Source organism: Falco naumanni, chromosome 4, assembly GCF_017639655.2.
Source record: "Falco naumanni isolate bFalNau1 chromosome 4, bFalNau1.pat, whole genome shotgun sequence".
Lineage (NCBI taxonomy): Eukaryota > Metazoa > Chordata > Aves > Falconiformes > Falconidae > Falco > Falco naumanni.
This window is the reverse complement of record NC_054057.1, coordinates 18,064,630-18,092,574: the sequence shown is the minus strand read 5'-3', so window position 1 is coordinate 18,092,574 and position 27,945 is coordinate 18,064,630. Positions and strand designations below refer to the sequence as shown.

Below are 27,945 nucleotides of genomic sequence, written 5' to 3'. Positions count from 1 at the left end.
CCTGCCGAGCTGAGCCATGCCGGCCGCCGCGCCGCCCCCGCTCCAGCCCGCGGCGGGCTCCTGCTGCCCCTACGGCCACTGCGCGGGTGAGTGCCCCCTTCCCCCGGCCCTCCCGGGGCACAGCGCCGGCCCCCGGCCCGGCAGCGCGCCTTGCGGTGGGTCACGCTGGGGGGATCGGGGCGGGCTGCGGGGGGCGCGAGGCGGCGGCCAAACTTCCTCCGCGGGTCCTTGCGCGCCTGTGGGGTCGCGGCGAGCTGGGGGAGCTTTCGGTGGCGTTGGGGCTTGAAGCGGGGGCTCGAGGGGGAAGGGGCGATTCCCGCTCGGCGGTGGGGTTGAGGCGAGGGCTTTGGGAAGGAGGGAAGGCTTTTAAAAAAAGGAGGTCTCCGAAGGTGTGAATTTGGAGCGGTCATTCCACCGTGCTCCTTCAATTACTTGTAATTTTGACTAAAGCGAAGCTCCCCTTCCCCATCCCCTTCCCTCGTAGCGGAAACTAACGCAGTGGCCCAGCCCTTGGGAAGCGGAGCGAAAGGCTGCTACCAGGTGGAGAGCCAGTCCCTGTGGCTTCCCGCAGGGTGCCGGGGGGCCGGGCGGTCTGTGCTTCTTTCCCAGGCCGGGAGACCACCCCAGCAGCCGGCCGAGGTACAGCAGCAAGCCTCGAAGCCCAGAGCGTGAGGTCACTGTGTTACTGCTTTGAAAGGCACGCACAGTGTCGGCTATACTGCAATAAAAAGATTGAAGATTACAAGTAACTTGCACTCTCCATAGACGGTGTGAGCCCGGTTTGTGTGGAGCGAGTGCTCGTGGGCTGCTCAGGGGGCCATGGAAAGATTTTAAGCTGTTGCACAGCTGTGTGTTAAAGCGTAGTTAAGGGTGGTGAGTTTTCCCTGCAGGTGGAGCTAAGTGGATTACAGGTGCAGGCACAAAGGGTGGCAAGGGCTGTTTGTGTCAGATGGGGATGCTCTGACATGCGGTAGCCAAACCTCTGGGGAAGAATTCCGGTTGTGCCCTTGTATCCCCTGACTTCTGTAGTTATATTGGTTAAGTTTTCTCCTATTGAATTACAGAACAGATATTTATAGGAAAACTGTTCCATAACTTTTCACTGTGCAGCGTTATCTTCTGCCTTCCTCAGGGAACATTCAGTACACAATGTTAGCAGGACTGGATGGGACACTGATATGAGCTAATGGAACAATTTTCACGTTTTGGACAGAACCTCATAAACTGAAACTTTTGCTGCACTGAATAGGTTTCCTTTTAAACAAACAAACCAACCAACCCCTAGTAATATTCTGGCTTCTTCCTCTGAGTGTTTAGATTGCAGCCTGTGTTTAGGGAGGGGGATAATCTGAGAGTTCAGCACCAAACCTGATTGTTCATCCTGCATGGTTTTGCTACTAGCTTTATGTAGAAATGAAAATGTACGTTATATGCATGTTTGCATGCAAATCTGCCTTCCCACCCCCTTGTCTCCTTTTGCTTTAGCCCCCCCTCCCTTTTTCCTTTTGACGCTTCTTGTATTTTTTGTATGGTCTGAAGGCAGTTGTGACTCTTAGAAATGTTGAAAACCGGCAGAGTCCCAAAACAGTCAGCAAGTGAAACCAAGCTTACAAAACCTATTACTGCAACTTTATGTAGTAGAAGTGTTGTTATTACAGCAACTCTGTCGTGGTTTTCTCAAGAGGTGGCTGCATTTTATATTTCAGGAAGCCATCCTGTGGCTGTCTGGATAAAACTGATCCTGCAGAGTTTCTTTCTTATAGTGTGATGGGCATGGATCTCCCTGAAATGGCATGACTCTTTCCATGAAAATTTTTGTGGGATGTTAGAACACATCAGCTAAGAGCTAGCTTCTTGGTAAATCTCCATCCGTGATTCATTAACCTGAATTAGTTAATTGGACTTAAACTGTCAGCAAAGATAACTTGGTTTTAATTCAAGATATTGGCAGCTGTTCAAGCCTCTGAATTTGAGCTGTGCTAAAGTTACCTTGTCTTTATTGTTTTGTTTTTTTTAATACTCAAGTTAATTACCTTGGGCATGGTAACTTGAGTTTGGAATGTATCTTTATCTGGTGGTGTCACTATATGCTTTGTATCTGTCTGCACTGCTGCTTTTTCTAGTCTTGTTCTGCGGAGCTTCACAATTTTGGCATCTGCAGGACTTTCAGCATGTGGTGACTAAGGGAAGTTGTGTGGGATTCATTTCCCCATTTCTAAGATTACTTAGCTTAGTTTGTTTTCTGCAGAAACATCTATAGTTTTGTAGAAATTGGGGAAGCCGATGGTCCTCCTGTCTCTTCCAACAGCTCTAGGGCTAATTGAGTTGGTTCCTGTCACTGCTTTTTGTCTTTTCCTTTGACCTGGTGATTTCTGAACATTCAATGGCATTTGAAATCAGCATTATATAGACTTTCTTATAAATATAATTAGCACCAAAACATTATGGTGACTTTAGCAGACTCAGATCTGATCCAGATCTCACTGAAGATAATGTGAATCTTTTAATTGGCTTTGGTGCAACTTGGATCAGAGCTGAAAATGTAGTAGTTTAAAGAGGTGAATGTAACACTTCTTAACCATATACTATTTTCCAAGTTTTTCTCATTTTCAGGGTATGGGGTCTGTCCCTTTTGGAATATTCACCACATACTGGAAACAATGAAAAAAGAAGGTGGAGCTACTACTTCGATAGGTTCTAATATAAATTGGAGTTTTGGTAATGCTTGCAAATTGTTCATCTTGCCTAGCAGTAGTTTGCCTTCACTGCAAATGAAAGTCTGACACATCTACCATCTTCCCTCTGTTGCTAGTATAGTTTACTCAGTCTAATTATTGTAGGAATGCAAAACAATTATTTATGTCATATTCTTAGAAGAAGCACTCAGTAATCATTCTGAAAACACCACCTCCCACTCAATCAGTATTGCTAGCCTGTGTATGTACTCCAACTTTTTAGTTTTCTTGTCGTCCCAAGTAATGTAGCTAATGGAAATGCTGACAAATGTCTGGTGGTGTGAAAATCCTGATCTTTCTGCTTGTCATCATGCTCTTAGGTCTGGTTTGCTTAGAATTTTCCCTGAGAAGCCCATTTTATTTTGCATTGATGACTTTGTAATAGATGAGCCTCTGCTGAAAAGTGGTTCTGTGATAATGGGGTTGGAAATTCTACATTGATATGCAAGTTAACCTCTCTTAAACGTACTAAGTTCCAAAGAAAACTTTGAGGTAATCAACCCTTTTGCAAACCAGATAGAGAATCAGGCTCTGGCTGGGTCTTTCCTTTAGTTATACAATAAGATTATTGGTAATAAAGTATCTGGAAGCCTAATCAAACCCACAGTGACACCTCTGCAAACTCTCTTTATTTTCACTGGGTTTGCTCAGTTGCAACTGATTAGTCATCAAGTTGAGATTTAGGAAGCTATGCAAATAAAATCTCCCACAAGAAGAAACAAAATCCTGCTCCTTTGACTGAGGCAATGTTGGCTAGTAGGATTAAAAAGCAGTGAAAGCTTATTTTGTGGTGAAACTGAATAATTAATTTGAAATATATGGTAGTTCAGGAGTCAGAAGCATCAACATGAAAGTGAAACTCCCTGTACAGTGAGCCTTGAGAAACACATGAAGGGCTTTGCCAGATGGATCCTGGCAAATATCACAGTTGTGTAAGATGTTTTTGTTTCCCTCCGTCGGTTCTGTCCCTCTCCTGAAACATTCTTGATGGAAGGTCCTTGCAGTGCAGACCTCACTTCTTTTGGTTACTGGGGCAGACCCTAAAGCTGTCAAACTGCAGAAAGCAGCCATGGCTGTTCCCAGTAAAACACACTGCCTGTCATCTTTGAAAGAAATGAAGTAAATGAGTAGTTTCATAATATTCTTTTTTTGGTTTTATGCAGGATAACAACTTAAACTGATCCTCACACCTCCAAAGGCACTGATTCATTTCACGTGCAGTCTTACGTTTCACTTAGTCTTTACAGAGTATGCATCTGTATACTTCTTTAAAGGGCTTTATGCTTGCTTTTTGATTTGCTACCCTTAAAATGTCAGAAAGAAGATAATAAAAGTGGGGTTCTGCTCTAAAAAAAAAAAAAAAGTAAAAATCATGGTACTTGTGACTCATTAACAGACTACATGAAATCTTTTACTTTCATCTGCTGCTCTGGGGTGATTCAGTGCAGTTTAACACTAACACATGGCAATAGCCATCTGTGTTTGCTGTAAATATTTTATTTTTTAATTACAAATGGCTTGATTTAGAAAATCTTAAACTGTACAGTGGGGTGACTGTGAGCCTGCAGGAGAAGGAAGTGAACACCTGGGAAGGTAATTTTTGGGCAACCACTGTTGCCAGGTTGGAAAGGGAGTGTAACACTGAGAGAGCAAGCCAGGCTGTCCTGCAGCTGTCTGGACCCTGCTGCTCCATCCTGCGGGGAGCTGGGCTGGGGAGGGCCAGGGAAAGCTGCAAAAGAGCACTTAACATTAGCAAAGGAGAAAGGGGAAGGAGGAGAAAAAACCAAATAAGGCAAGGAACCCCTTGAGTTTATCTTCTTTGAGGAGAAAGAAGGAAAGGTGGCTGCTAAATGTCATCTATCTCTCATGGTTCTCAAACAGTAAATACGGTCATGTGTTGCTGCATGCTGAGCCTCCTACATGCATTTCACTGCGGGGTGGCACGCGCAGTGGGGCTGGGGGAGACACAGAGGCACCATCCATTTTCAGAATGGAAAAATCTAGAGCCTGTCTAGCCATAGTGAGAGATCCAATGTTGCCATTGCTCAGTCTCCCGCTCCCTGCTGAAGTCCAGCCAGCTGCAAGGTTTTCCACCAAGGGTGTCCCTCCAGACAGCCCTGCCCATCTTAGGAACTCCTTTGCTGCAGCATTTGCATGCTTTTTGGCTGCTCTGGTAGTCTTTACCGTCTAGCATTTCCCAAAAACTCAGAGGTCTATGTTCCAAAACTGGCAGTGAAAAGGGAGTGAGAGAAATGGGCAGGGAGACGGGAGTAGAGTCCCTTTCCTCTGTAAGAATGGTGTTTATGGGACTGAAAGATTTGGAGATCTCTACTTTCCAGTTTGTATGACATAATGGATGCTTATTCTTAAAATAAGTTTTTATTCTTAAAAGAAAAAGCAGATATGTTGAAGATATGGTGTATGATGCAAAGTTTTGAAGTCATCTTGCCTGCCCTTATGAGGGCAGGGAGTAGGTCCAAAGGTGTGCATCTCCCATACTCTTGTATTCTCAGAGGAGCCATTAAGGACATTTTCTTTCCTCACAGCTGACACTTTGGCACTCACTTAATGGGACCAGACATATCTGGCGAGGAGAAACTGTAGTTCTGTTAGTGACGTGTGGAACAGAAGGAACCCAACTTGACACATAGCTGAGTTTGCAGGGCTGGCAGTTAAAGGAAAAATAATATTACATGTGAATTTAAGCGTGCTTCATGTGAAATTGTGAAAGATAATGAACTTGGAATCCCAACATACTAATTTTATACGATCTTTTAGGAGCTAAAACTTTATATTTATGAGATACAGATGCTATTCTGTTGTTGGGTTTTTTTTCTTTTTTTTTTTGTCAATGAGCCTGAATTAGTTTTTCTTTGGTGAATTTAAGGGTGCTGCCTGAGCTGCTGAGTGATTTTTAATTTTCTGCAAATTGGGTTAGACTGGGTCAGCAACTGATCTCCATTACACTAGTGCAAATCAGACATGGATGTCCCGACATGAGTATGACTGAAGATGTCCATTAGGGTAGCAGAAATAACATAGAAATCAAACTGATTCCCTTTTTTTAAAAACTGTTCCTGAAAGATTCCAGGTAATAAATGGTATTTGTAATATTGAACATGGTTTTGTTTTCCTTATGCACCAGTGGCTAATGAAGATAAGAATTTGTGCAAATATCATGATGAGTTATTTTTTTTTATGTAATTGGATAAAGTACACTTCAATCTTCTAAAAACACTTAGATTGTGCATATTTTATTTGGTTTAGTAAACCATGGTTCTAATACCTTATTATTTACAGTAATATTTTATTGCATAGTGTCTTTTATAACTGCCTTACCATCAAATATATTCTGAACATGTAAGATTTGTTCAATGTATTAAAAAAACCACAACTTCTACAAGGCCAGGTACTTATAATGTAACATTTTTCAGGTTACAAAGTCAAGCCTTTATGACTATTGATTAGCAGTGCTATCCCCCCAACCCATGTTCCTGTGCATTAAGATATAAACATTAATTACACTATCAGATGCTGCTTCCCCCCCCAGGGTCTCTGGCTCCATCAGTCCATATGATGGACAAAGCTTACTTAATGAGCATCTACTTACTGTTTACCCTGGCTGTTTTTGCCTTTCACTGCATGCTTTTTGAACCCTGCTGTTAATACAGGCTTATTAACTTGTGGGCTTCTCTGTCATGGTTATTGCTACAGCAACAAACATAGATTAGCATCGCTGTGATGCCTGTAAAGAGATGGCATGGACTGCATTCAGTGGGAGTCAAGGTGCAAAAACCAGTCAAAAGTACTTTACTTTGGGGAAGAATGCAGCTTGAGATGCCCAGGTCCTAAATTTTGGGACAATTTAGTGTTATCTATGTGTTGTGTTATCTTACCTTGTGTCTGAAGTACCTTTTCCACTATATTTTCTTGCAGCTTGAGCACTGAGCAGGTTTGCAGATCAGGTCTCAGGATATTGTTTTGGCCACCAGAACGTAATCCCCTCCGAGAAATCTAGATTAAGTTGATTGCCTTTAAACTCTATGGAATTGGCTGAGAGAAAATTCAGTTCTTTGGGGTTGTGCACTCACTGCCTTACGCAGAGAAATGATTCTTCCTGTATTCTTTCACTATTCACATGGCACAGTCCTGATTCCAGTTTATCTGTAAAAAAGGATCCACTGTACCCTGGAGTAGACATAGGAAAAACTGGAGGCACTTCTAAACTATTTTGTATGCAAGGAGGAAGTGAATTCAAGTTATACTGAAGTCTTGATTTTGTCCTGTCTTAATGGTGACCTTGCTAATGCTCTCTTCATGTAGTCACCTGTTTGTGTGCATGTAGGTTTTCCTGGTTTTTAAAAAAGAAAAGTCAAGGTGAACTAATATGGTAAGTGACGGCAAAAGCAGGTAGATGCTCTTTATGAAGGGCTGAAAGGAGCAGATCATGTGAGGACAGTTCTGTTGTTGGCTCCCAATCCTGTCCTTTTGCTGAAGTTCAGCATCCAGCCTGACTTCCTGACCCACTCTTACTTATTCTCACCTTCACGTTTTACTGCTTCCTTATTACAGTCTCTGTCAGCTTCCACTGTGTCAGCAAAGTTCATAGAAATTGCTATCAGCCAATATCAGAGTTCATAGGAACTGACTCTTAACTGTGGCCCTATTTGCTCCATTCCCTGCAGTCTGTCACAGTTCCTTTTATAACTTTGTTTCTCATATCCTTCCAGTCCAGTTCTTCACTAGGTTTCCTTTTTCAGTTTCAGTGTCTGGCCCTGCTACATGCTGGCTGGCTTCTGGACAGTGATACCAGAAAAGTAATGACCCTTTCAGTTCCCTCTCCTACTCCCACCCTTCATCTTCTCTCCCTGCAAGTTCCAGCTCCCTCTCCCAGCTCATACTGCATTGTGTCTCCTTGGCGTTTCCCCAACCAACTACTGTTTTTAATCCTTTTGCCGTACCCTGTTTTATAAGAAACTTCTAATCCTGTCTCTTTTCTGGGCCAGTTGTCTTCCAGAACGCATGGGAGGACAGTGACCCCTTCTCCCTAGTCCTGTTTGTCTGTCTCCGTACATGTTTGTCTATAGTCTTAGTTTTCTTTGGTGCCAAAGTCCCCATGCTCCGTGTTTTCTTCCAGTCTCCCTTCTGACGGGCCATTTCCAGTCTTCTGGGTTTTCCTTCTTGACTCTCCATCTCCGTGTGAGAAGCCCAGCCACCTTTACTACAGTCCCAAACTTTGGATTCAACTGCTCAACTTCCACTTTTCATGGTAACATTACTGTCTTGGCCTGATAGCTGATGGGGTTTTTGAAAGCAGCCAGACACTGACCTCCCACCAAAATAGCTTGTACAATACCTCTGAATGCCCTGTTCCCCGAGGTTCCTTTCCTTTGTGACCTGCTCTGTCTGCTCTTGGCCGAATCAAACAGCTCCTACACAGAGGAGCACCGTGGGATTGCCAAGAGGACAGAGACAAGCTGTCTTCTCAGTTCTGGTGCTTGAGTCTCCTCTAGCAGTTTCTAAAGTAGCTGTTATGGGGGAAAAAAACATTTTTCAGACTTGGCTTGAATCACGCTGGGGTTTTCAAGGTTCACCTCTGAGCTGTGTGAGCCTTCGGAGCTTGCTCAGGCTGGAACTAGCAGGGACTGTCCTGCCACGTTTGACACTGTCTCGATCCATTCCTTGTGAAATGTGGGTTTCTTTTTCTACTGAGGATTTTATCTGGACAAAACTGACAGAGTGTGACTACCTTTTTGTTGTTGCTGAAATCATCACCAGTCCTGACTCAAAATCTCTGCACTGAAATCCTGTAAAGCGTGGCAAGGAGGCAAGGATGAGCGGGAGGGAAGGAAAGAGAGGGTGCTACAGCTGTGGCTCTTGAGAGAAAAAGTCACCAGCAGTGTTTCCAACAGTAGGGCTGTAAATAATGCTCATGTAAAATTTACTTGGTGTAAAAGGATGCCCGTGATCATATTTTGTTTCCGTGTAACTAATTTAGTACATTGAGACTTGTCGTGCAGCTACCTCAGTCTTGGGCACTAATGGTGTGCGCTAGCCGTGAAAGTTGCAACATTTAATCATTTACAAGAAGAGGAGATCAAGATGGCCTGCCTCCGGAGGGCTCAGCTCCATCCCCCAGCCAGCTGCTGATGCACACCGGTAACCCGTGTGCACTACATGCTTGGATGCTCCGAGTTAGAGGCCAGAGGCATTGTTCACCCTCAAGTACTCTTAAGATACTTGATACTTCGACACGAATTAAATGGTTTGGGTTCCAATTAAGCTTAATTTTTTTCCCCTATGGTCTTTGTTTTGCATGCCCTCAGCAGGCATTGCTAGGGCGTAAGGGAAAAACTGGACATTTTTAGTGCAGTTCTTTCTCTTCCCATTTGAAACAGTGTTTTGTTTATCCTGTGTTGGGACCAATATATCAAAAAGACTACCAGATACATAGTTTCTGTCATGTGCAACTTCGCTTGCATGAAGAATGCTGCTAATGTTTCAGTGAATTTCCACCATTGCTTTTGTAAGTGGAGACTTTCCTATTGATCCAAGGCCCTCTGAAGAAATTGCAGGGCTTAAATAACACCATCTTATTCACAGGAAGAAATGCCATAACTAGATCCTATTTCAGTGTTGCCTTCTGTTTTAAATTGTGTTGTAATACTCCTTGTAAAAATTTAATTTCACTGCAACCTGTGACTTGATAGCAGAATTAGCTGCTGGGTAAACTATTCAGTTAATTACTGAAACTCTGAGCTCAAGGAGGAGAGCCAAGAGAGGATGCAAGATGAATGGCAATATTTTAATTAATGAACAAAACCTTATAGACTGGTCAAAGGAAGGGATAAGTTTTGAAGGACAAATGGCAGCAGCACATTTTTAATTGCAAGAATAGGTTGACCTCTGGCAAACCCTGTTACTCTGCCGTTGTAAGGGGTGTGGCCAAGCGATTCCTTAAGATATAGATTGATTAATTGGATTAAGATATAGATGGATTGATTGGAGTACAATTCTGCCTCCTCTACAATTTTCTGCTTCCTTAATCTTTTGCATCATCCTGTATATTGATACTTGGTGATACATGAGCATATATAGATAGATGTGTATATGGATAAAAAAAGACAGATGCATGCATCCATCCATATTAACATTTAGAAGAAATATATGTTTTTGATAACGATTAGCTCTCAGTAAGACAGTAAAAGAAAAAGATGCATTTTATTCTCTGATGTATAATTTGCCAGTGCTCAGACACACTGAAGTGTGTTTCTGATGCCACCTCCCTCTTCCTTCCTCTCCCACTTGTATATAAATATGGAAACAAGATTTGGAAGCAATATAAATTGTAGCTGTAGGATTTGTATATGTGTGTGACCTTTGAAGGCTTTCTAGAAATGCTTGTTACTGCTTTGTGTGCACTTTCCTGACAGATTGAGACTAGCTTCATGTGTATCAGTTCAAATAAATATAGCATAACTGGAAAATAACAGGAATTATGACTGAAATAGTTGTAACAGCCAATTAAATTTAATTTTTTATTTTATGTAATATATAGTCATTGTGACCAGCCCTTTGACAAAATTTGACAATTTCCCTTTTCTCAGAAAACATTGGGAAATTAATTCCTTTATGCATTGATTTAAGCATTCATGTGACTTCCTTTTTCATCTTAGAAAATTATGCAGCATTATTCTTGTTCCTAAAATTATGATATACTTACATGTGGCTTGTGTCAAACTGTTTTTGGCTAGCGATTCAGCCAGTTTAAAAAGCACAAAACCCCATTCCTGGGTTGTTCTTAGCAATTACATAAAATGCTCTTATTCTGTTAAGTTATAGAATTAAAAAATAAACTTGTTATTTCTGTTTAAAGCCAGCCCATTTAGTGAAGAAAGGAAACATAATTGATATTTGGGTAATTGAAACAATCACCAGTGCAGCCAAGGCACTTAAAATGAATGGTTTGTAGAAAGGTGTGATAATCGCAGCATAGCTGAGAGAAACATAATCTGCGAGAAAAGTTGTTATTAGTGCCACATTGTTTTTATATTGTACCAAGATTATAAGCAGTAACAATGTCACACACTGTTCCCATAAGCAAGATAATGCTTTGATGACAGTGGGTACGCAAGAATCTGGAAATGTTGATTAAATGCAGAGCTTCGGCAGTTCCTGGTAACCAACATGTTCTGGAGTTGATTTAGATTTCGGAGAACTATTATTACATCAGATTTTTTTTGATTTTTTTTATTCTCCCCCATTCAGAGTAGGCTTTGTTCTAGGTGGAATGTAAATACCTGATTGCTGAAAAATCACTAACACATATGTAGTCATCTTTTGATAACAAGAGATCATCCTCAAAAAGCAGAATGAATACAGAAATAACTTGTACAACCACCAAGCATTAGTCACACGTAGCTCTTATATAATGCTTACATCTTCAATCAGTGTGCTGGCGGCTGCGCTTCTTTGTAATATTTATTTGGAGAAGAAGTATCTGTCTCGTTTGGCAGAGGAAGAAAATGGAGCCAAGAGTTAAGGGATGTGCTGGGGGGGCGGCTGCGCTTCTTTGTAATATATATTTGGAGAAGTAGTATGTGTCTCATTTGGCAGAGGAAGAAAATGGAGCCAAGAGTTAAGGGACGTGCTGGGGGGCACGCAGCGCTTAGCTGGTGGAAGTATTGCAACTGAGAAGTGTCCATCATTGTACATCAAAGTCACCAGCAGAGCGGAGGTCAGCAGCAGTGTCTCATGTGCTTTCCTGACTCAACCCCTGGCCTTTCGGAGATGCTGGTTTTGAGGCAGAGCGAGTGCGGCAGCACTTGTAGTTTTTTTCTTTTGTTTGTTGTTCTAGGTGAGGAGGCGTATTTCCTCTTCACTCTGTTGTGCCTTGATGAAAAGGACACATAAAAATACATAGCTTGAAATACTGAAAATGCCTTTTCAGCAGTTGAAAGCCAAAATGTAGTAACCCTAGCACCAAGAGGAACGCTCATGCATGCGCATTGTCTTTTGTGGATTTGCCCACTGCACTGTGACACTGTAATCACAGTAATGTATGAAAATGGGTGGGATTCTCTGGAAGATAAGTCGTTTGTGTATGGGAATTTCCTTGTCATGGTTCACTAAGCATTCTGAGTGCTTTCTTTTGGCTTGGTCCTGTTAGTTTATACATACTAATGTTTGTTCTCAGCTGAACTGCAGGACTATTAAATGGAGTTGGAAGCACTCTGTGATCTGATCTCATTCTGAAAGCTTATTTCTTGGGGCTGAAAAGAATTGCATTGTAATGAAGTTTTAATCTTACTAAGTACAAGAAATCAGAGAAGTTTAAGGAGGTGTTTTTATTCTTAGCTTATTGTTGTGTTCATAGACAGTGAATTATATTATCACTTGGTTTGCCCATAGCCATGTGTTCTCTTTTCAGTTCTTCCTTTCCAGAATTACATGTAAAGAATGGTGATATTCTTTTTGGTTGATGTTTGAAGGTGAAATATGAGAGGGAAAATTGTTAATGTCCCTAGAAGACAGTCAGGACTCAGTGTGATTTGACATAGTTTTTAGAATAAAAACATCAAACCAAAATATTGGAAAACCAGGACTCCAATTATCAAACAAAATAAGATGGCTTTTCTTTGAGGGGAAAAATAAATCACATTACTATTAAATGTAATTAAAATTTGCGGTAAAATTATAGCAGAAGTAATGCTTTTTAGGAATAATATCATTTAGTTATTTTGTTGTAGAAATCTAGAATGAACGGTCCAGGGAAAGTGAAGAGGAGATTAATAAGAATATAAAGTTGCACACACATAGCTGTCTGGTAGCAATTTTAAGACAGAAGTAATTAGTTTCTTTTACTTCATGCAATGTAATTGTGGAACTTGTTGCCACAGGGTTTACAGAGGCCAAAATTGTAATTGGGTTCAGAAGGGAATCAAGTGAGTTCATGGTAGGCAGAGTCATAAGAGAATGCTAAACAATCTGGATGCAATCCTGGTGCAAGTAACCCCGCTTTTTTGAGGATTTCTGGAACATAGGAGGATTTAGGAGAAGGATCTATTTGTTTCCAATATTACTGTTTTTTTTTTTAATAGCACCGAGTGCATTTACATTTTCTCGCAAACTTGAAAACTTTTGTAGTTGCACATATATGTAGTTACTCCTTACTGGCAGTTAAAGTCCTTTATAAGCATTGAGTGCTCCTACTCTTACTCTTGAGGTCACAAACACAGATATGTAGAAAACTATTACTTGAAAGATCTGATGATGCAAAATGAATAATATGCCTGCTCTTTATTTGCTTTAGGACGCCGAGGCTTCTTTGGCCATTCGTCCCACAATGCAAGCTCAAAAGTAAAAGAGAGGAAACTTCAAGGGTCTTGCCCTCCTGTTGGTCATGGAAACTATGGAAAACCGTGTTTGACTGAAAGCAGTCATAGGTCCCCATTTTTTAATCCCCATAATGGTTTTCACACGATACATTCAGAGCACAGTCCCGTGAAGCCAAGGATTATTACGGTGGTGAAACCTGGTGGACACACACTGAGAAGAATAACCTTGCTTCTCAACAGGAGATCAGTCCAGACCTTTGAACAGCTGATGGCTGACATTTCAGAAGCTCTGGGATTTCCACGCTGGAAGAATGACCGTGTGAGAAAGCTTTACAATTTGAGAGGCAGAGAAATCCGAAGTGTTTCGGACTTCTTCAGGGAAGGTGATGCATTCATAGCTATGGGTAGGGAGCCCCTGACTTTGAAGAACCTGGAAGTAGTATTAGAAGAACTTTATCCTGAAAATCCTTATGCTGCCAGTGCTGCCATTCAGCAGAACGAGGAGCAGTCCCAAAAACTGAAGAGCAGGCTATATGACAAGGCTTCGAAAGTGGACAGTGGCTTTGATGAGACAGAAATTACCAAGAACTGCAGCGATGCTATGTCACCCAAACTGGTAGCTGGGCGTGAAGGAAAAAGTCAAGCCAAGACAAAGCAAGAGGAAAAAATGAGAATAAAAAAAAAGTGGACTAGAGAGAGCTGGGGTGGTGAGCAAGGAGTGAAGCCTTCTAGAAAAGCCCGAGAAAGCGAAAGGTACCTTGACCGCGAGAGGAGCCCTGAGGAGGGATTAGAAGACAGTTCAGAAGAGGTGGTGAGGTGTGAGAAGTGTGAACAGGAAAGGCAGGCCAGACAAAGGTTACAAAGGGAAAGGCGGGCTGAGGCCTCATTTGAAAACAGAGACCTGAATGCAGGTGCGTGTCAGAGGTACCACGTAGAAAGAAATGCAAAAATCAGGAATTGCCGAAAATCTTCAGAAACTTGTCTGGAAGGTGAGGAAGTTGTTTGGAAAGATAATGGCTGTAGGAGGACATGGAAGCCCCTACATAGGAATGTTAACGAAGGGCTAGAGAAGCAAAAAAGGAGCCTTGAGAAGGAAAGGGGTGTGGAGAAACATGAAAACCATGGGAAGGAAGTAGTAAAAATCAAGAAGAATGCTGTAGAAGGGCTGCAGCTAACTTGTGAAGTGAAGGAAGAGAATGGAAGTGGCTGTGTAATGAGCCAAAGTGGTTGGCTAAAGAAAGATACTCCGAGGGATGCTGAGAAACCATCTAAAACACATAGGGATGGCAGAGAGGGACAAAGAGCTAAAGAGGAGGGTGCCAGAAGAGAGGGAAATATCATACGTAGAGAGAGTGATGTGACACGGCGAGAAAAAACAGGGGACCGCAGACTGAATAAAGAAGAAAACAAGGCTCAGGGATTGGAAAACACAAGCCGGAGGCATGCCATTAAAACCAGAACTGATGTGGAAAAACACTATGAGATCGGCAGAACTATTGGGGATGGGAACTTTGCAGTGGTGAAAGAATGTCGCCACTGTGACTCCAATCAGATCTATGCCATGAAAATTGTTGATAAATCCAAGCTGAAGGGGAAAGAGGACATGATGGAAAGTGAAATTCTGATTATTAGGAGTCTCTCTCATCCTAATATAGTAAGCTTAATTGAAGTGTATGAGACGGAAGCTGAGATCTACCTAATCCTAGAGTATGTCCCGGGAGGAGACTTATTTGATGCAATCATAGAAAGTGTGAAGTTCACAGAGCATGATGCTGCTGTCATGATCACTGACCTGTGTGAAGCACTGGTTTATATTCACAGTAAGAACATTGTCCACAGGGACCTCAAACCAGAGAATCTTTTGGTAAGTATTGACAAACAAATTACATGTTTGCAGGAGCTGAATTTATTTTCCTTTTAGCTATGGATCTTTGAATATTTTTAAGCAAATACTATGCAGAGATAATGTGCTGTGGCAGGACTGCTTGGAAAAATGGATACAATTTTGAAGTGAAATTACCATCAGTTTACTTCATGTAGAACTGCTGTGCATTGCAGATAGCAGTGCTTGCAGATAGAAATTCAAATAAAAATGACCTGGCTTTCACCGGTAGTGAACATTTGTATTTTTTTTGAAAATCAGGCCTGTTACTTAATATCTGACTTTGAGGTATGCAAAGATGATTTTTTTTTTTTTGTATGAGGCATGCACTGAATCGTAAGGCATCTTCCTTGCAGACCAAAATTTATTAAAATTGCTAATTTAGCTTATTTATTTGGTGGAATTTTTGTCCATTGCAGTCACACATCTTGCAGAATGCTGTGCTAGTCCTTTACTGTAGCGATTTCTATCTTGTGACAATTTATTTTCTTAGGAGCAGAAGTATGATGCAGTTGATTGAAATAATCTGACAGTAAAATCTGAGTGTTTTGGTGAAATACAGCACTAAAGTCAGCTCAAATACTAACTTCATGCCAAAGAGGAAGGTTCTTTTTTCCATCACATTTCTGAGGCTACATTCTTTGCATCCAGTGCTGAAGTCAATAGACTTACTCACATGTGTGATATGCATAGAAACATTTGCAGTATTGATACTTGACAAGGCACCCATTGTAGAACACTAACAGTAGGCAATTCTCCCTTGCTAATCGTGTATCACACTCTTGTACTAGTGTTCCAAGTTTCCTGATAGATAGAAACCAAATATTTGCCAGTCTCTAAGAAATCTGATTTGATCTGCTGGTGGAAGATCATAGTTAGCCAGAAAAAAATATAATAGATGATTTAGTCCTATGTGCCATTCAGTTCTTTAAGGGAATTACTTTTGGGAAGACATCAGTGTGAATTTCTGGAGAAAAGCAGCAGTGTAGCCTGTAGGACATGCAGAGGTTGAACAAGGCTGGCCCTGAGTGGTTTGCTCCCAAACTTTTTGACTAACCACTATCATCCATACTAGGTCTTGCTATGCATCCTGCTTAGTCTGATGACAATCCTTGGTATGTGGTCTGTGTGTAAATAAAAGATGGTGAGTGCAAGTGCCTGGTTTGCAGGAATAAGTAGGCTTGTAGGCCCAGCCCTCATGACTCATTTTGCCATTAGAAAAAAACTTCACTTGAAACTGCAGGGCTTTTCCCAGAAGCTAATTTTCCATTATGAACCAAGCTCTGTCTTTCCTGTTTGCTAAAAACAAACCAGTGCATGTGGAACACCTGAGACCAGATATGTAATCACAGTGATGAAGATAAACCAAGAGAGGCAAGATACAGGTCTGTTATGGTTGTTTTCACATTTAGCTCACAGCACTGCAAAACAGATTGCTGGGCAGTGGCGAAGTTACGTAGCACTGAAATAATCACATTGCCCATTCTGACAGTCAGAAAATACTTTTCAGGGACAGACTGGCCCCCAGCCTGTAGGTATTTTCTCATACAAGAACAAGTGTTACTCAAACACTATGGGAAAGAAAATTGTACCTGTTCCAGTTTCACTTTGCTGCTCATTGGCTGTGAACACCTATATTAGGTATCATTTACATGAGGCATCCTTTTGAAAAGTTAGTCTGTTCAACAAGCCAAATGAGTTTGTAAGCTCTTGATATGTTGACATGTTGGGTAGTTGGATAGCCCACATACTATCGTATAAGCATCCCTATAAATACAGGCCATTTGAGCAAGATTCTGGCTTTTCTTACTTTTTAACATGCTGCCTCTGACTCCTCTCGGGGACTGGAGCAGTAGCAGCAGAGCACGAAGAAGACTGCCACTAGTCTTGATGTCAGCCAGTACTGAACAGTAACAAACGGTATTGAATCAAATTTCATGGGTTCACCTGCTGTTGGTGGCTCAGGGGCTGGAGGCAGCCTTCTGTAGAGGAAGCACGGTGCCGCAAGATCCTGCAGGGATGTCCTTGATTGTGGTATACCTCTCGCTTCACATTCCTAGACTACGGATGTTTAAGTCTGAATTATTCTCCCTAGACTTTCTTGGTACACAGAGGACAGAAACAGATATCTACTTTTAGGTTGTCGACTTGTTTGTCCTACTTTGGGGTCTTCTTTTAGTCAGGTGGATCTTGTCCTTTTTCTTGTCAACAGTTTTTCTGTAACCCTTTAGAGCAAATGGGAAATGGAAGGGAAAAGATCTTTGGTCTATTTTACTAAGGAAATGCATTTGTCTCCTGTAAACCTGCTTTGTCCTGTTCCTAATGACTTTTGAACATAATGGCTAAGTTTCATTGGAGTTGACAGAGCAGCAGCAAACCGGGGAAGAAAATATTTCCATAATCTTCACAAAAACAAGCAGCTGGAGAAAGAAGGAAACCCCTTTCTGTCCCTGCAGAGGAAAAGGTGGAAGTACACTTTGATGTCTAGTGAATTGCAAAATTATTGACACAGGAGGGAGTTGGAAACTTGATTTAATTATTAGTTCACTGCACTACTGTTCCTCTTATGGAACTGTTCCCTAGTTATAAACTTCTGTAACAGTCCACCATCATTGTTTTTTGGTTTTCCCTCTCTCTCTTTCACTACTGTGTCTGCCCACAATGATGAGACTCTTTGCAGCGTAACTGTGAGGCAGAAGGGTGGTGACTTGCGCTACAAAAACAAAATCTGTTTGACAGCTGGTATGAAGACAGCTGCTCTGACTCCGTCCCATCTGCTAACAGAATCACCTCATTTAGGGCTAGGTGTTCAGCAAGAAAACCTTTGCTACCAAGGATGAGCAATGTGGTGTGTTTGGTCCCACAAAGGAAGCTAGTCAGTTTTTTAATGCTGAAGGAGCAGAATTTTCTGGCAAGGGCTTTAGCTAAGGGGCTGTTTAATTCTGCAGTTGCTGGCTTTTCTTGACCTGTGCATGAGAAATTAATTTCAAAATGTGGTGTTCTTCCAGGCTATAGCTGTGGAAGACACAAGGTCACCTCCTTGTCCCCCTTAGGAGGAAGGATTGTATTTGTGATGGTATGCTTATCTTTTTTTGTGCTTCCCAAACATACTAATGTAGTTATTGTTCAACACTCAGCTTCCTAAATAAGTGTTATAGCTTTTTATTCACTTGAGCTCTTTTCCTTTTTTCTCTTCTCTTTTGGTCAAGTTTTCATGAGCACTTTGAGTGCCTTTCTGTCCTTTAACTTTGCTTTTGTGATACTATTTACATGTACACAAAGCACTGTCTGAGATCTCTGAGTGTATTTGAATTAAAATCCTGTTTAACCAGTTACCTGTCAAGAGCTTTCAGTATGATAATCCTACATAGGGAATTTTCTGTAAGGTTTTTCATAGAGAATCTTCTAGCTAGCAGGGATGTCTGAAACTTAAAACACGCAAGCAGTGCTTTTTCTTCAGCTCTATCTGTTTCAAATATATAAAACATGACATGGGCTAGCTTGCTTTCATGATGTTTAGAAGAAGAACCTGTGTTACCACATATATGTGCATACAGAGGTATTAATCTATAAATCATAATCTTAAACACCCTGATAGATTTCACAAGGTAGATGTGAAAAGAAACAAGTGCATGAAGTAGCGGGAGTCATCAACAGACAGGCGAAAAGGACGCTATCAATTTATCCCTTCTTTGACGGTGAACTTGGCTTTGTATTAGTGTATTATAATTTTCTGGATGTATGGCTGGGATAGCTTGAAATCCTCAGACAGTATTCTAATATCCTGCTCTGGCATCTGTATTTGAGAGGGTAGCGAGCAATTCTGTCTGCATTAGTCCAAGAGTACCAGATACTGGCTTCCCTTGCAGTTGAAGTACATAAGTGCAGTAGTATGACCTAAACTGACCGTCTATAGAAAGTGTACTGAATACAGGTCTTTCTTATCTCGTTAACTCTACAGGCATGTAAGACAAGGCGACACTCTTAAATGGACTTTTGGAACCATTCTTTGTAGTGTTGAATGCAGAAAGAGTAATAGCTGTCTTTTAGGCGTCACTGTAAGGCTAAACATTTAATGTTCATTTAATGTTACTGTATGTGCTTTATTCTCACCATTTTACAGAGCGCATACTGCAGATGTCAGAGGCTAGATTTTTCTTGAGCAGGTTGTTCATTTCTGTGATGCTGCTGTGAGTAAGTAGCCCGTGGCCTCAGGAAGGAATAAAAGCAACCTGAGAAGCTTTTGTTTCTACTGTGAAGCTTATTTGCATGCTCAGTGTGATGCCAGGTGATGGAAAGGTAGACTGGAGAGTACAAAGTTGGGGATGAAGGGAATGCTTACTCTGCCTGAGCTGACTTTGAGTTATTTTGAGCAGAGTGTTAGTGAAGATGCTGAGGAGTTCTGGGTTGAGGTTTTCAGGTGGGCTGACAGGTTACATGCTGTCTTTGAAATGATTGTCACAAAGCTGTGAAAATGTATCTACGGTGCATGCTGTTCCTACCTGTTCAGTAGTTAAATAAAATGAAAGCTCAGTGGGTTTGTCCTGGAAGAACAGATGGTGCAGTGTTGCCACCTTGTGCTGTGGTGAGAGATAAGGAGTCTGGCATCCTGATAAAAGAAAAAGTGTAACACTGTGTTTTTACAAAGCAAGACATTTCCTGCTGATTTTAGGATTGGGAGTAAGAGCAGTGTGTTCTCCACCCTCCCCACCCCCACCGCTGGTTTCTAAAAATGTATATAAACGTTTAAGTGTTATTTATCTGAATACAGTAGCATGCAGGGTATTAGTTGAAATTCCATTTTCTTATATCATCTTAAAAGTTTTCTTTATACGATAGGAAAATAAATTCAGGTTTATATTTTCATAGTGCATATAAAATGGAGCATTTCAAGTGTGAGGCTTTGTAGCTTTCTACCACTGACCCCTATTGTTAGATTATAAATCCTGTGGATACATGCTGCTCTAGGAAGTAACTGTTACTTTTGTAATTTATTTTTCATTTTTGTAAGCTTGTTGTGTCCACAGTGCATTGTGGCAAAAAAAAACCCATCATGAAGCTGACTAGTGTAACAGAGAAAATGGCTGTGCCATTTTAGCTTTCTCCTGCAGAAGTTTTGACTACATGATTGTAGTAAACTAAGTTTCATACAGAAAAAATATTTTTTTCTTAGAAAACCAGAGAAAGACCTAAAATGTTTTGGTTCATCACAACTAGAAGAGTGCTTATATTTTCTATAAAGAAGATAAAAATGGATTAGCAGGCTGTAATGTATTGTAAAGTAATACTTTTTTCTTTAAAAAAAAAAAGAAAAGAGAGACAAAACCCTGGACTTTTTGCTTAATGGAAACTGCATGAGTGCTTACAGTTACTAGAAAGATGATAAACGGGGATTAGTCACCTGTAATATAGGAGGAAATTTTGTCCCATCTGTGCCCTTAGTTGTCTTGTAATAGAGACTATCTTGAATTTTTGGCTTTCCAAAGCACTGTTGGATAGCAACGTATGAGTATGCACGGCATATACCTGTTGCATTATACTCCACTTTGTCCATTCAAAAGCAGGGTGAAGATTTCCTTGGCTTTCTTGTAGACATTTTAGCTGCTGATCTGTTCCTCGTAGTCCCAGAGACAGACCATTTTTCATTTAAAGCAAATTCATAACACTTTTTATCTCTTAAAGGATATTTGAATATCAGTCACCAGTGTTATGAATACTCATGTGTTTAATTATATTGCTACATTCTTCATGACTTGGCCTTTTAATATAGAATCATAGAATGGTTTGGGTTGGAAGAGACCTTTAAAGGTCATCTAGTCCAAGCCCCCTGCAGTGAGCATCTTCAACTAGATCGGGTTGCTCAGAGCCCTGTCCGACCTGACCTTGAATGTTTCCAAGGACGGGGGATCTACCACATCTCTGGGCAACCTGTTCTGGTGTTTCACCACCGTTATCGTAAAAAATTTCTGCCTTATATCTAGTCTGAATCCACCCTCCTTTAGTTTAAAGCCATTACATCTTGTCCTGTCACAACAGGCCCTACTAAAAGGCTGTCCCCATCTTTCTTATAAGCCCCCTTCAAGTGCTGAAAGGCCATGGTATGGTTTCCCTGGAGCCTTCTCCAGGCTAAACGATCCCAAGTCTCTCAGCCTTTCCTCGTAGGAGAGGTGTCCCATCCCTCTGATCATCTTTGTGGCCCTCCTCTGGACTCGCTCCAACAGGTCCATGTCTCTCTTTCCTGTTCTGAGGACTCCACCACCAGACTCGGTGCTGCAGGTGGGGTCTCACCAGAGCGGAGTAGAGGGGCAGCATCACCTCCCCTGACCTGCTGGCCCCACCTCCCTTGATGCAGCCCAGGGTACAGTTGGATTTCTGGGCTGCAAGTGCACATTGCCAGGTCATGTCCACTGTTTCATCCAGCAGTATCCCCGAGTCCCTCTGCACAGGGCTGCTCTCAATCCCTTCATCCCCCAACCTGTATTGATGCTGGGGGTTGCCGTGACCCAGGTGGAGGACCTTGCACTTGTCCTCATGAGGTTCACACAGGCCTGCTTCTCGAGCTTGTCCAGGTCCCTCTGAATGGCATCTCGTCCTTCAGGCATGTCAGCTGCACCCCCCAGCTTGGTGTTGTCTGCAAACTTGCTGAGGATGTACTCTATCCAACTATGTCACTGACATATTTTGTTTCTTAAAATAATGTTTCATTAACTGCATTAGAAATTAATGCTAAAGACTCATGCATACAAAATTAGAATGGGGAGAAGTGTTTTGATTACTTTCCAGGTGGAGGCAGGAGATGGGAACTGCTGAAAAGACCCATTTAGAAGGATGTTCTGCAGGGTTCCATTTCTCCAACTCTTACTGTGTGATGACTGTGACTCATTTATTATTTGCGTGGCAGCAGATAGAGTAACAGAGCAATTTGCAAAGAAAGTAAAGCCTTGGTTTGTTGGTTGTTTTTTTTTTTGTGTTGGGTTTGTTTTTTTTTTTGTGTTAGACCAGTATGATGGAGATATTTTTCAAGTGATGCTGTAAAGTCAGTAGCTTACTTGGGAATACTGCATTTAAGCGGACAGATACCCACAGCATTCTTCTTTGCTTTCCCAGGGGGAAGGAAAAGTTTACTTTCCCAAGAGGAAATAATAGCATTTAGTTGACTCTTGGTTATTTTTTGTCTTCCTCCTTTTAATTTCTTGGAAATTACAGTGTGCCAGAGTTTGTAAAGCAAAGGTTTCTTTTCCCATTATTGCTTGTCCTCTTAAATATATGTACCCTCTTAATATATGGGGGGGGAAACCACTTTCTGAATACTGTTTATCAAAATACTGTTTCCATTTGATGTTGCTTCACTTGAAGGTGCTATTATTAGAATGTCTTACTGTTTATTATTAACTACTTCCTTTATTTTTTGCTGTCTTAAAATGCACCTGGACTAAATATATGTATTTTTCAATGCATGTAGGTTCAGCATAATGCAGATAAATCTACTACACTGAAACTAGCAGATTTTGGCCTTGCAAAACAGGTTACGAAACCCATATTTACTGTGTGTGGGACACCAACGTATGTTGCCCCTGAAATACTTGCTGAGAAAGGTGAGCATATATATTCATAATTTGTCGTGAATCATACAATTACTCTGAACTTTCTGATCATGGAAATATTCCAGAACATTTCAACCTCCTGATACGTCTTTGCAGGGTAGGAGGTTGGCTAGCAGCGTAATCTGTGAGAGGAAATGAAACCTTTTAGCTTTTGACAAACAGAAGCATGACATCAGTCATGTTTGCATTATTAATGTCTATGGTAATATAACAATGATTTCCAAGCAGCCAAACCAAAAATATCGTAGATAGTCATGGCTGGTGTGGGGAAATGAGCAAGAGTTCATGTTGCAACCTGAGGGTGGTCAGCCCCATTTGATGACCATAACCCAAATGGCTTTCCAAGGCCCCTAATGATGCAGAAACATTGTGAACATATATGTTAAACTGAAGTAACAGGCCAAAACGTGTTTTGCATGAGAAGAAATTTTGGAGATTTCGTAGCCAAAAAGATTCAGACCTGGAAAGGAGTCAGTTTTGTTGATGACTCAAGTATAACTATTTCTGGGTTCTGTGGAGCTGGGTTGCACGTCTCCAGTTATATCCAATTTCAATGGAAACTTGGCAATTTCTTAGTGCTTTTTTGAAGGGAATCTGAGGAGGACTATTTTAGAAAAACACGCTGTGTTTTCTTGATTAGGCTGCAATTGACACTGGCCTCGTGAGACAGTGTTTGTGAAACATGTTGAAGAGAGGCACTTGTGAGAGCTGTGGTTATTAACAGGCAGAGCAGTTCAGCTTGTGAGTGTGGTGTACCAGCCGCTTATTCTTCTGCTGACCTCTTCTCTCTGAGAAACTGAGCAGAGCTGTGTTCCTTGGAAAACAGAATGAAAAGGAAACATCTCCCTACCAGTTGTAAGTTGTCTTTCTGAAACGGGACTTTTGGTTTGTCTTTTCTTCCTTAGGCTACGGGCTCGAAGTAGATATGTGGGCAGCTGGTGTGATCCTTTACATTCTGCTCTGCGGATTTCCCCCTTTTCGCAGTCAGGACCGTGATCAAGAAGAACTGTTTCAGATCATACAGCTGGGTCACTACGAGTTCCTTTCCCCATACTGGGACAATATTTCTGCAGGTAAGGTTCAGCATATATAGCAGATCTGAGAAGTGACGGACTTCTTCCTTGGGGTGGGAAGAACTCCCTTTTGTTCAGGACAGTGAGCTCAATGAAGTTGAGAGTGTCTCACAGGTCTCTTTTGGGTGATTCTGTGTTTGCTTTAAATGTGAATTTAGTCCTCTGGTGGTATCGAAGGCTGCGAATCAGCATATTGGGTCTGACTGATTTAGTGGATTGCTCCCGTTCTGAAGCAAGAGCAAGGGTTTTCCTCACCTTGCTTATGTGAATTGTCCCTGTAGAAAAAGGTACCAAAACAATCTCCAGGGTTATGGTAGATTGTAAAGAAGTATGCTACACAGACGTCCAAAACTGAGAATGAAAACCTTGCTCTGCAGAACACAGTGTGGATTTTCTATTGAGATCAATAGGGTGGTAGGTTTTTTTCCTTCTCACGGGCTAGTACAGTGTCTTTTGTGAACTCTTCAAAATCAGAAACCCTAAAAACCCTCTCTCCTTATACATTCTTTTAAAGAACATGCTTAACAGTGATCTACAACTTTTATGCTCCTTGTAGGGTGAGATAGCCAATGCTATTTCCTATGAATCTGAACACTTAGCCTTATGCTTTTAGCATGCTTTCAAGATTAAATTCCCTTCACTTTTTCCTCCCTTTATGAAGGGGAGAATGATATCAGGAAAAGATATGCTGGAGATTTAACATCTCTTGTCACTAGTTCTAAATCCAGTTGTTAGAATATCTTCTGGGTATAGTCACAAAAGTCTCTAGGGTAAAACTAATAAAAAATAAGAAGGACATTTTGTGTATGTATAACTGTCAGCATCATCACGTCACTGTTCCTTTCCCTCTTCTCCTTTTCTTTCTTTCACAATAGCAGCAAAAGACCTCATAACCAGGCTGTTGATAGTGGATCCCCAGAAGCGCTACACAGCACGCCAAGTACTTCAGCACCCTTGGATCAGAACAGCTGGAAAAAATAACAGCCGAAATTTACAGCGGGAAGTGACAATAAATATTGAACGTCATTTCCGGGCCCAGCGCCGAAAGGAAGTTGCTGATGAGAACACATGAAATCTCTTCAAGCTCATTTTGTCATCATCTATTGATTAACAAATTATTTATGTTTTCTTTTCTAAATGAATTGGGCCTTTAGTGTATAGCTGTTACTGGCTATTGCCATACCTTTTTTTGTTGTTGTTGTTTGGTTCTGAGATTCTGAAGAAAGACAGAGATTAAATTTGCATCCACCTCCCTCTGATGTTACTTGGGAGTCTCTCTGTTGACAGCATAGATATTTCCTGGAGGGTCCCTATTATTTTTCTTTAAATATTGACTTGGGCTGTTACATTACGAAATGTATATCTATTTTAGATGAGAAATGTTTGCTTCTATGGCTGGCACTAGTGAGGACTCTTCTCTTGTCTTTTTTTATATGATATCTTCCAGGAGTTTTGTGTTTATAATGTTTTGTGTTTATAATGTTTTCAAAATAGCTGTCTGCATACACATCCTAAACTAATTCACTAAACTGTCTTTTCACCATATCCTGCTAGCAATGGAGAAGGTGAAAGAATAAAAAAAAGTAAATATATTATTTAGCTGTAGGGTACGTTAAATAAGCAGCAAGATACTATTTATTAAATTGTGAAAGAAGAAAAATCCTTATAGACTAAATCAGCTGTTTTATGATATCTCATGTGGCAACATCTTTCTTGGGATGTTCTCTGGGCCATCTGGTAATAGATGGTACAATGTTTCTGTTGAATGATGGTGGTGCCAAGTAATATGGCAGTTTCGTTTGTGAGAAGAGCTGGGAAGATACCATGGCTGATATCTTTTCAAGACTGCAATAACTTTCAAAGAGCTTTTCTTCCTCCTCTGGGAAGTAGGAAGTTAAGCAGTTCTAAGGGACCTTTGGTTCTTTTCCCAAAGGTGTATTTATGAAAAGATAAGCTTTTTTTTCATGCTGATTTTTTTTTCTTAGAGGCCATCCACGTGCATCTGTGATTCTTCTATGCTGATGGAGAAGAGATAGCTGGGAAGCTGTTTTTGTGACTTAAGTTATCCTTGCCTTCATGGTTCCCCTTTCATCAACACACCTCACAGCTGAACTGCCTCTATACACTTTTTCAGTGTAGTTTAGCAATTGTTTGATCCTCCCCCCCCGCCCCGTTGCCTTCCCTAGGGACTCTTTCTCATTGCTTCCATGAGAATGGGCAATGGGTTGAAATTATATTAAAATTCAACTTGGGGAAAAACAACAACTTGTTGGCTATGGAAGGGTCTCCCAAGGGAAGTGTCAGATGCTTTATTGCATGTGTTTTTTATAATTTGATTGGATGCAAATTAAAGAGATCCTGGGGGAGGGAAATACAGTCCTGAGAAAGGCCGTGACCTAGAACAGCTTTTAAATCTCAGAATTTTTGGTTAACTAGTCAAATCCAAAAAGCACTTGAGTTTTCTGTTTTATAATTCTTTATCCATGAACACCATGTGCTAGCAAATAATATTGACGTTAAAATATCAGTGGTATTAGCATTGAATTCGTAGCTTGTAGAAATGAGTGAGGGTATTTTATAATTGCAGAGCTGCTGCTCTGCCTATGTATTTCATAATGAGAAATGTCAGAAACATTTCAGAATCAGTAGAACATTTTCAGAATTATATGAACCAGAATATTATTTTTGGTGAGTGCTAATATTTTGTGTGGACTTTCTGAATTACCAAAAAGTGTGGGGTACTGTCATCATGTTTCTGTTTCAACTTGTAACTGTTTTGCTGCAACAATGATATATGAAACTAGGGACAACTTGGCTTTTAAAGGAGAATTGCACTTTCAGTTGAACTGGCTTGTTTTTAATAGATATTGGAATAAGAGTTGCTATGGAGTTCAAGCATTTGTGAAACGAACCGGTCAAATCTTTACTTATGCCCAAGTAGTATCTATGCGGTATGCCATGCCTTTGATTTAGAGGCCCTAAGTCAGGAAGACTTCCCCTCTTCCTGAAAATAAGAATGGATTTAAGTGCTTTCCTGAGTTAAGACTATGTGTAACCTAGTATTCTAAAAGTGTTATGTGGTCTTTGAGTACCAGTAATAACTTCTCCTCTGTTAATTTAAGTCTATTTTGGATAGGAAACTGTGGTAAAATAGCTTCTGACTTGCAATATTATATTTTGTAATTATCATATTTTTAATATAGTTACTTAGGAATGAAGTTTGAAGTGACAAAAATAATATTTTATCAGTAGTGAATCTGACAGTTCGGAGATTGTGTTACAAGTTGCCTTTTTCACCTTTAAGAACTTGTCTACAGCCTTATTCATAGCGCCGAAGACAGAGAATTTGCTTGTAATGAATATAAAAGTAATTATTTTTTCAAATAATTTGTTTTTCTCTCAAGTTCTCTGGGTCCCAGGCAGACTAAACACGGGCTGTGCTGAGTACTGTCACTGCATTGCATCTTTAAGTACAGGCAGTGCTGCGGGACTGGTTTGTTGCTGTTGCTAGTAGACATGGCATTAAGCCCTCCTTCTTCAGGTTGGAGGCTGAAAAAGCTTCCAGGTGCTGCTTCTCAGGGTTTTTGCCTCTATCTTTCTCTCTCCTACGTAGATTTTCCTTTTTTCTCCCGTTGTTTCCAGCATTCTGGCTCTGCGTCTGTGCTGCTTTAAGGAGTCCAGGTCCCCAGTCATCATGGTTTAAGTGGCTTGAAGCAATGAGAACACCTGTAGGGTTTTGGAGAGCTCAGCCTCAAGCTTTGCTTGCTGACGTTGGAAGTTAATAAGATTAGAGAGGACTCGGACAAAAAAGGTGAAAATCCCTTATTGGTCTCAAAGATCTCCAGTGTCCCCGCGTCTCCTACTGCCTTTTCTCAAGCTTTTCTCTTCCCACTGTATGACATTTCAGCACAGACCTGATCTTTACTCTCTTTAAGACAGGTTATAATACATGAGCCAATTTCCCACTCTTGGGGAGAGGATTTCTGCTGTTCTTACTTCCTTTCCTGAGATTTTTCTTATGATTACTGTCTCCTTGGACTCTGGAGTCATCTTCCCCTTATGCTTGCATTTCTTGTTTGGTTCCTTTGTCTACAGGAAGTCTGTGGGAGCTCAAAGCTGGGGAAGATTAAAGTCTCACAGAGAGTAAGTTTTTGCTGATTCATTAGGAAGAAGAAATATCCCTCCTTGCCCTTCATTAAATCTTTGTGATTTAGACTCTCATATGGCCTTAGATTCCACTAGAGGTATAACAAAGTTATTGCGTCCCTAGCTCATTAGATACTAACAATGAAGAAAGTCAGAATATACCACCAA

The 27,945-nt window shown here is 41.0% G+C and overlaps 1 protein-coding gene across 2 annotated transcripts; it reads left to right on the top strand.

Moving 5' to 3' along the window:
• Positions 1-27,945, top strand: DCLK3 (doublecortin like kinase 3). 2 transcript variants are annotated; one of them, XM_040592927.1, is made up of 5 exons: positions 1-86; positions 13,048-14,936; positions 22,417-22,549; positions 23,464-23,631; positions 24,510-27,945. In XM_040592927.1, the coding sequence occupies exons 1-5, from the start codon at positions 17-19 to the stop codon at positions 24,701-24,703; spliced, it is 2,454 nt and encodes an 817-aa protein (XP_040448861.1). In that variant the 5' UTR covers positions 1-16; the 3' UTR covers positions 24,704-27,945. The 2 variants fall into 2 exon arrangements, with proteins under 2 accessions (XP_040448861.1, XP_040448860.1); XM_040592926.1 differs by having other exon boundaries at positions 24,507-27,945.

Bases quoted from the DNA above. Each gene is read 5' to 3' on its own strand.
- DCLK3 (XM_040592926.1), top strand. From the start codon at position 17: ATGCCGGCCGCCGCGCCGCCCCCGCTCCAGCCCGCGGCGGGCTCCTGC. The intron at 14,937-22,416 runs GTAAGTATTGAC...CAATGCATGTAG, and splicing joins TCAAACCAGAGAATCTTTTG to GTTCAGCATAATGCAGATAA. The intron at 22,550-23,463 runs GTGAGCATATAT...TTTCTTCCTTAG, and splicing joins TGAAATACTTGCTGAGAAAG to GCTACGGGCTCGAAGTAGAT.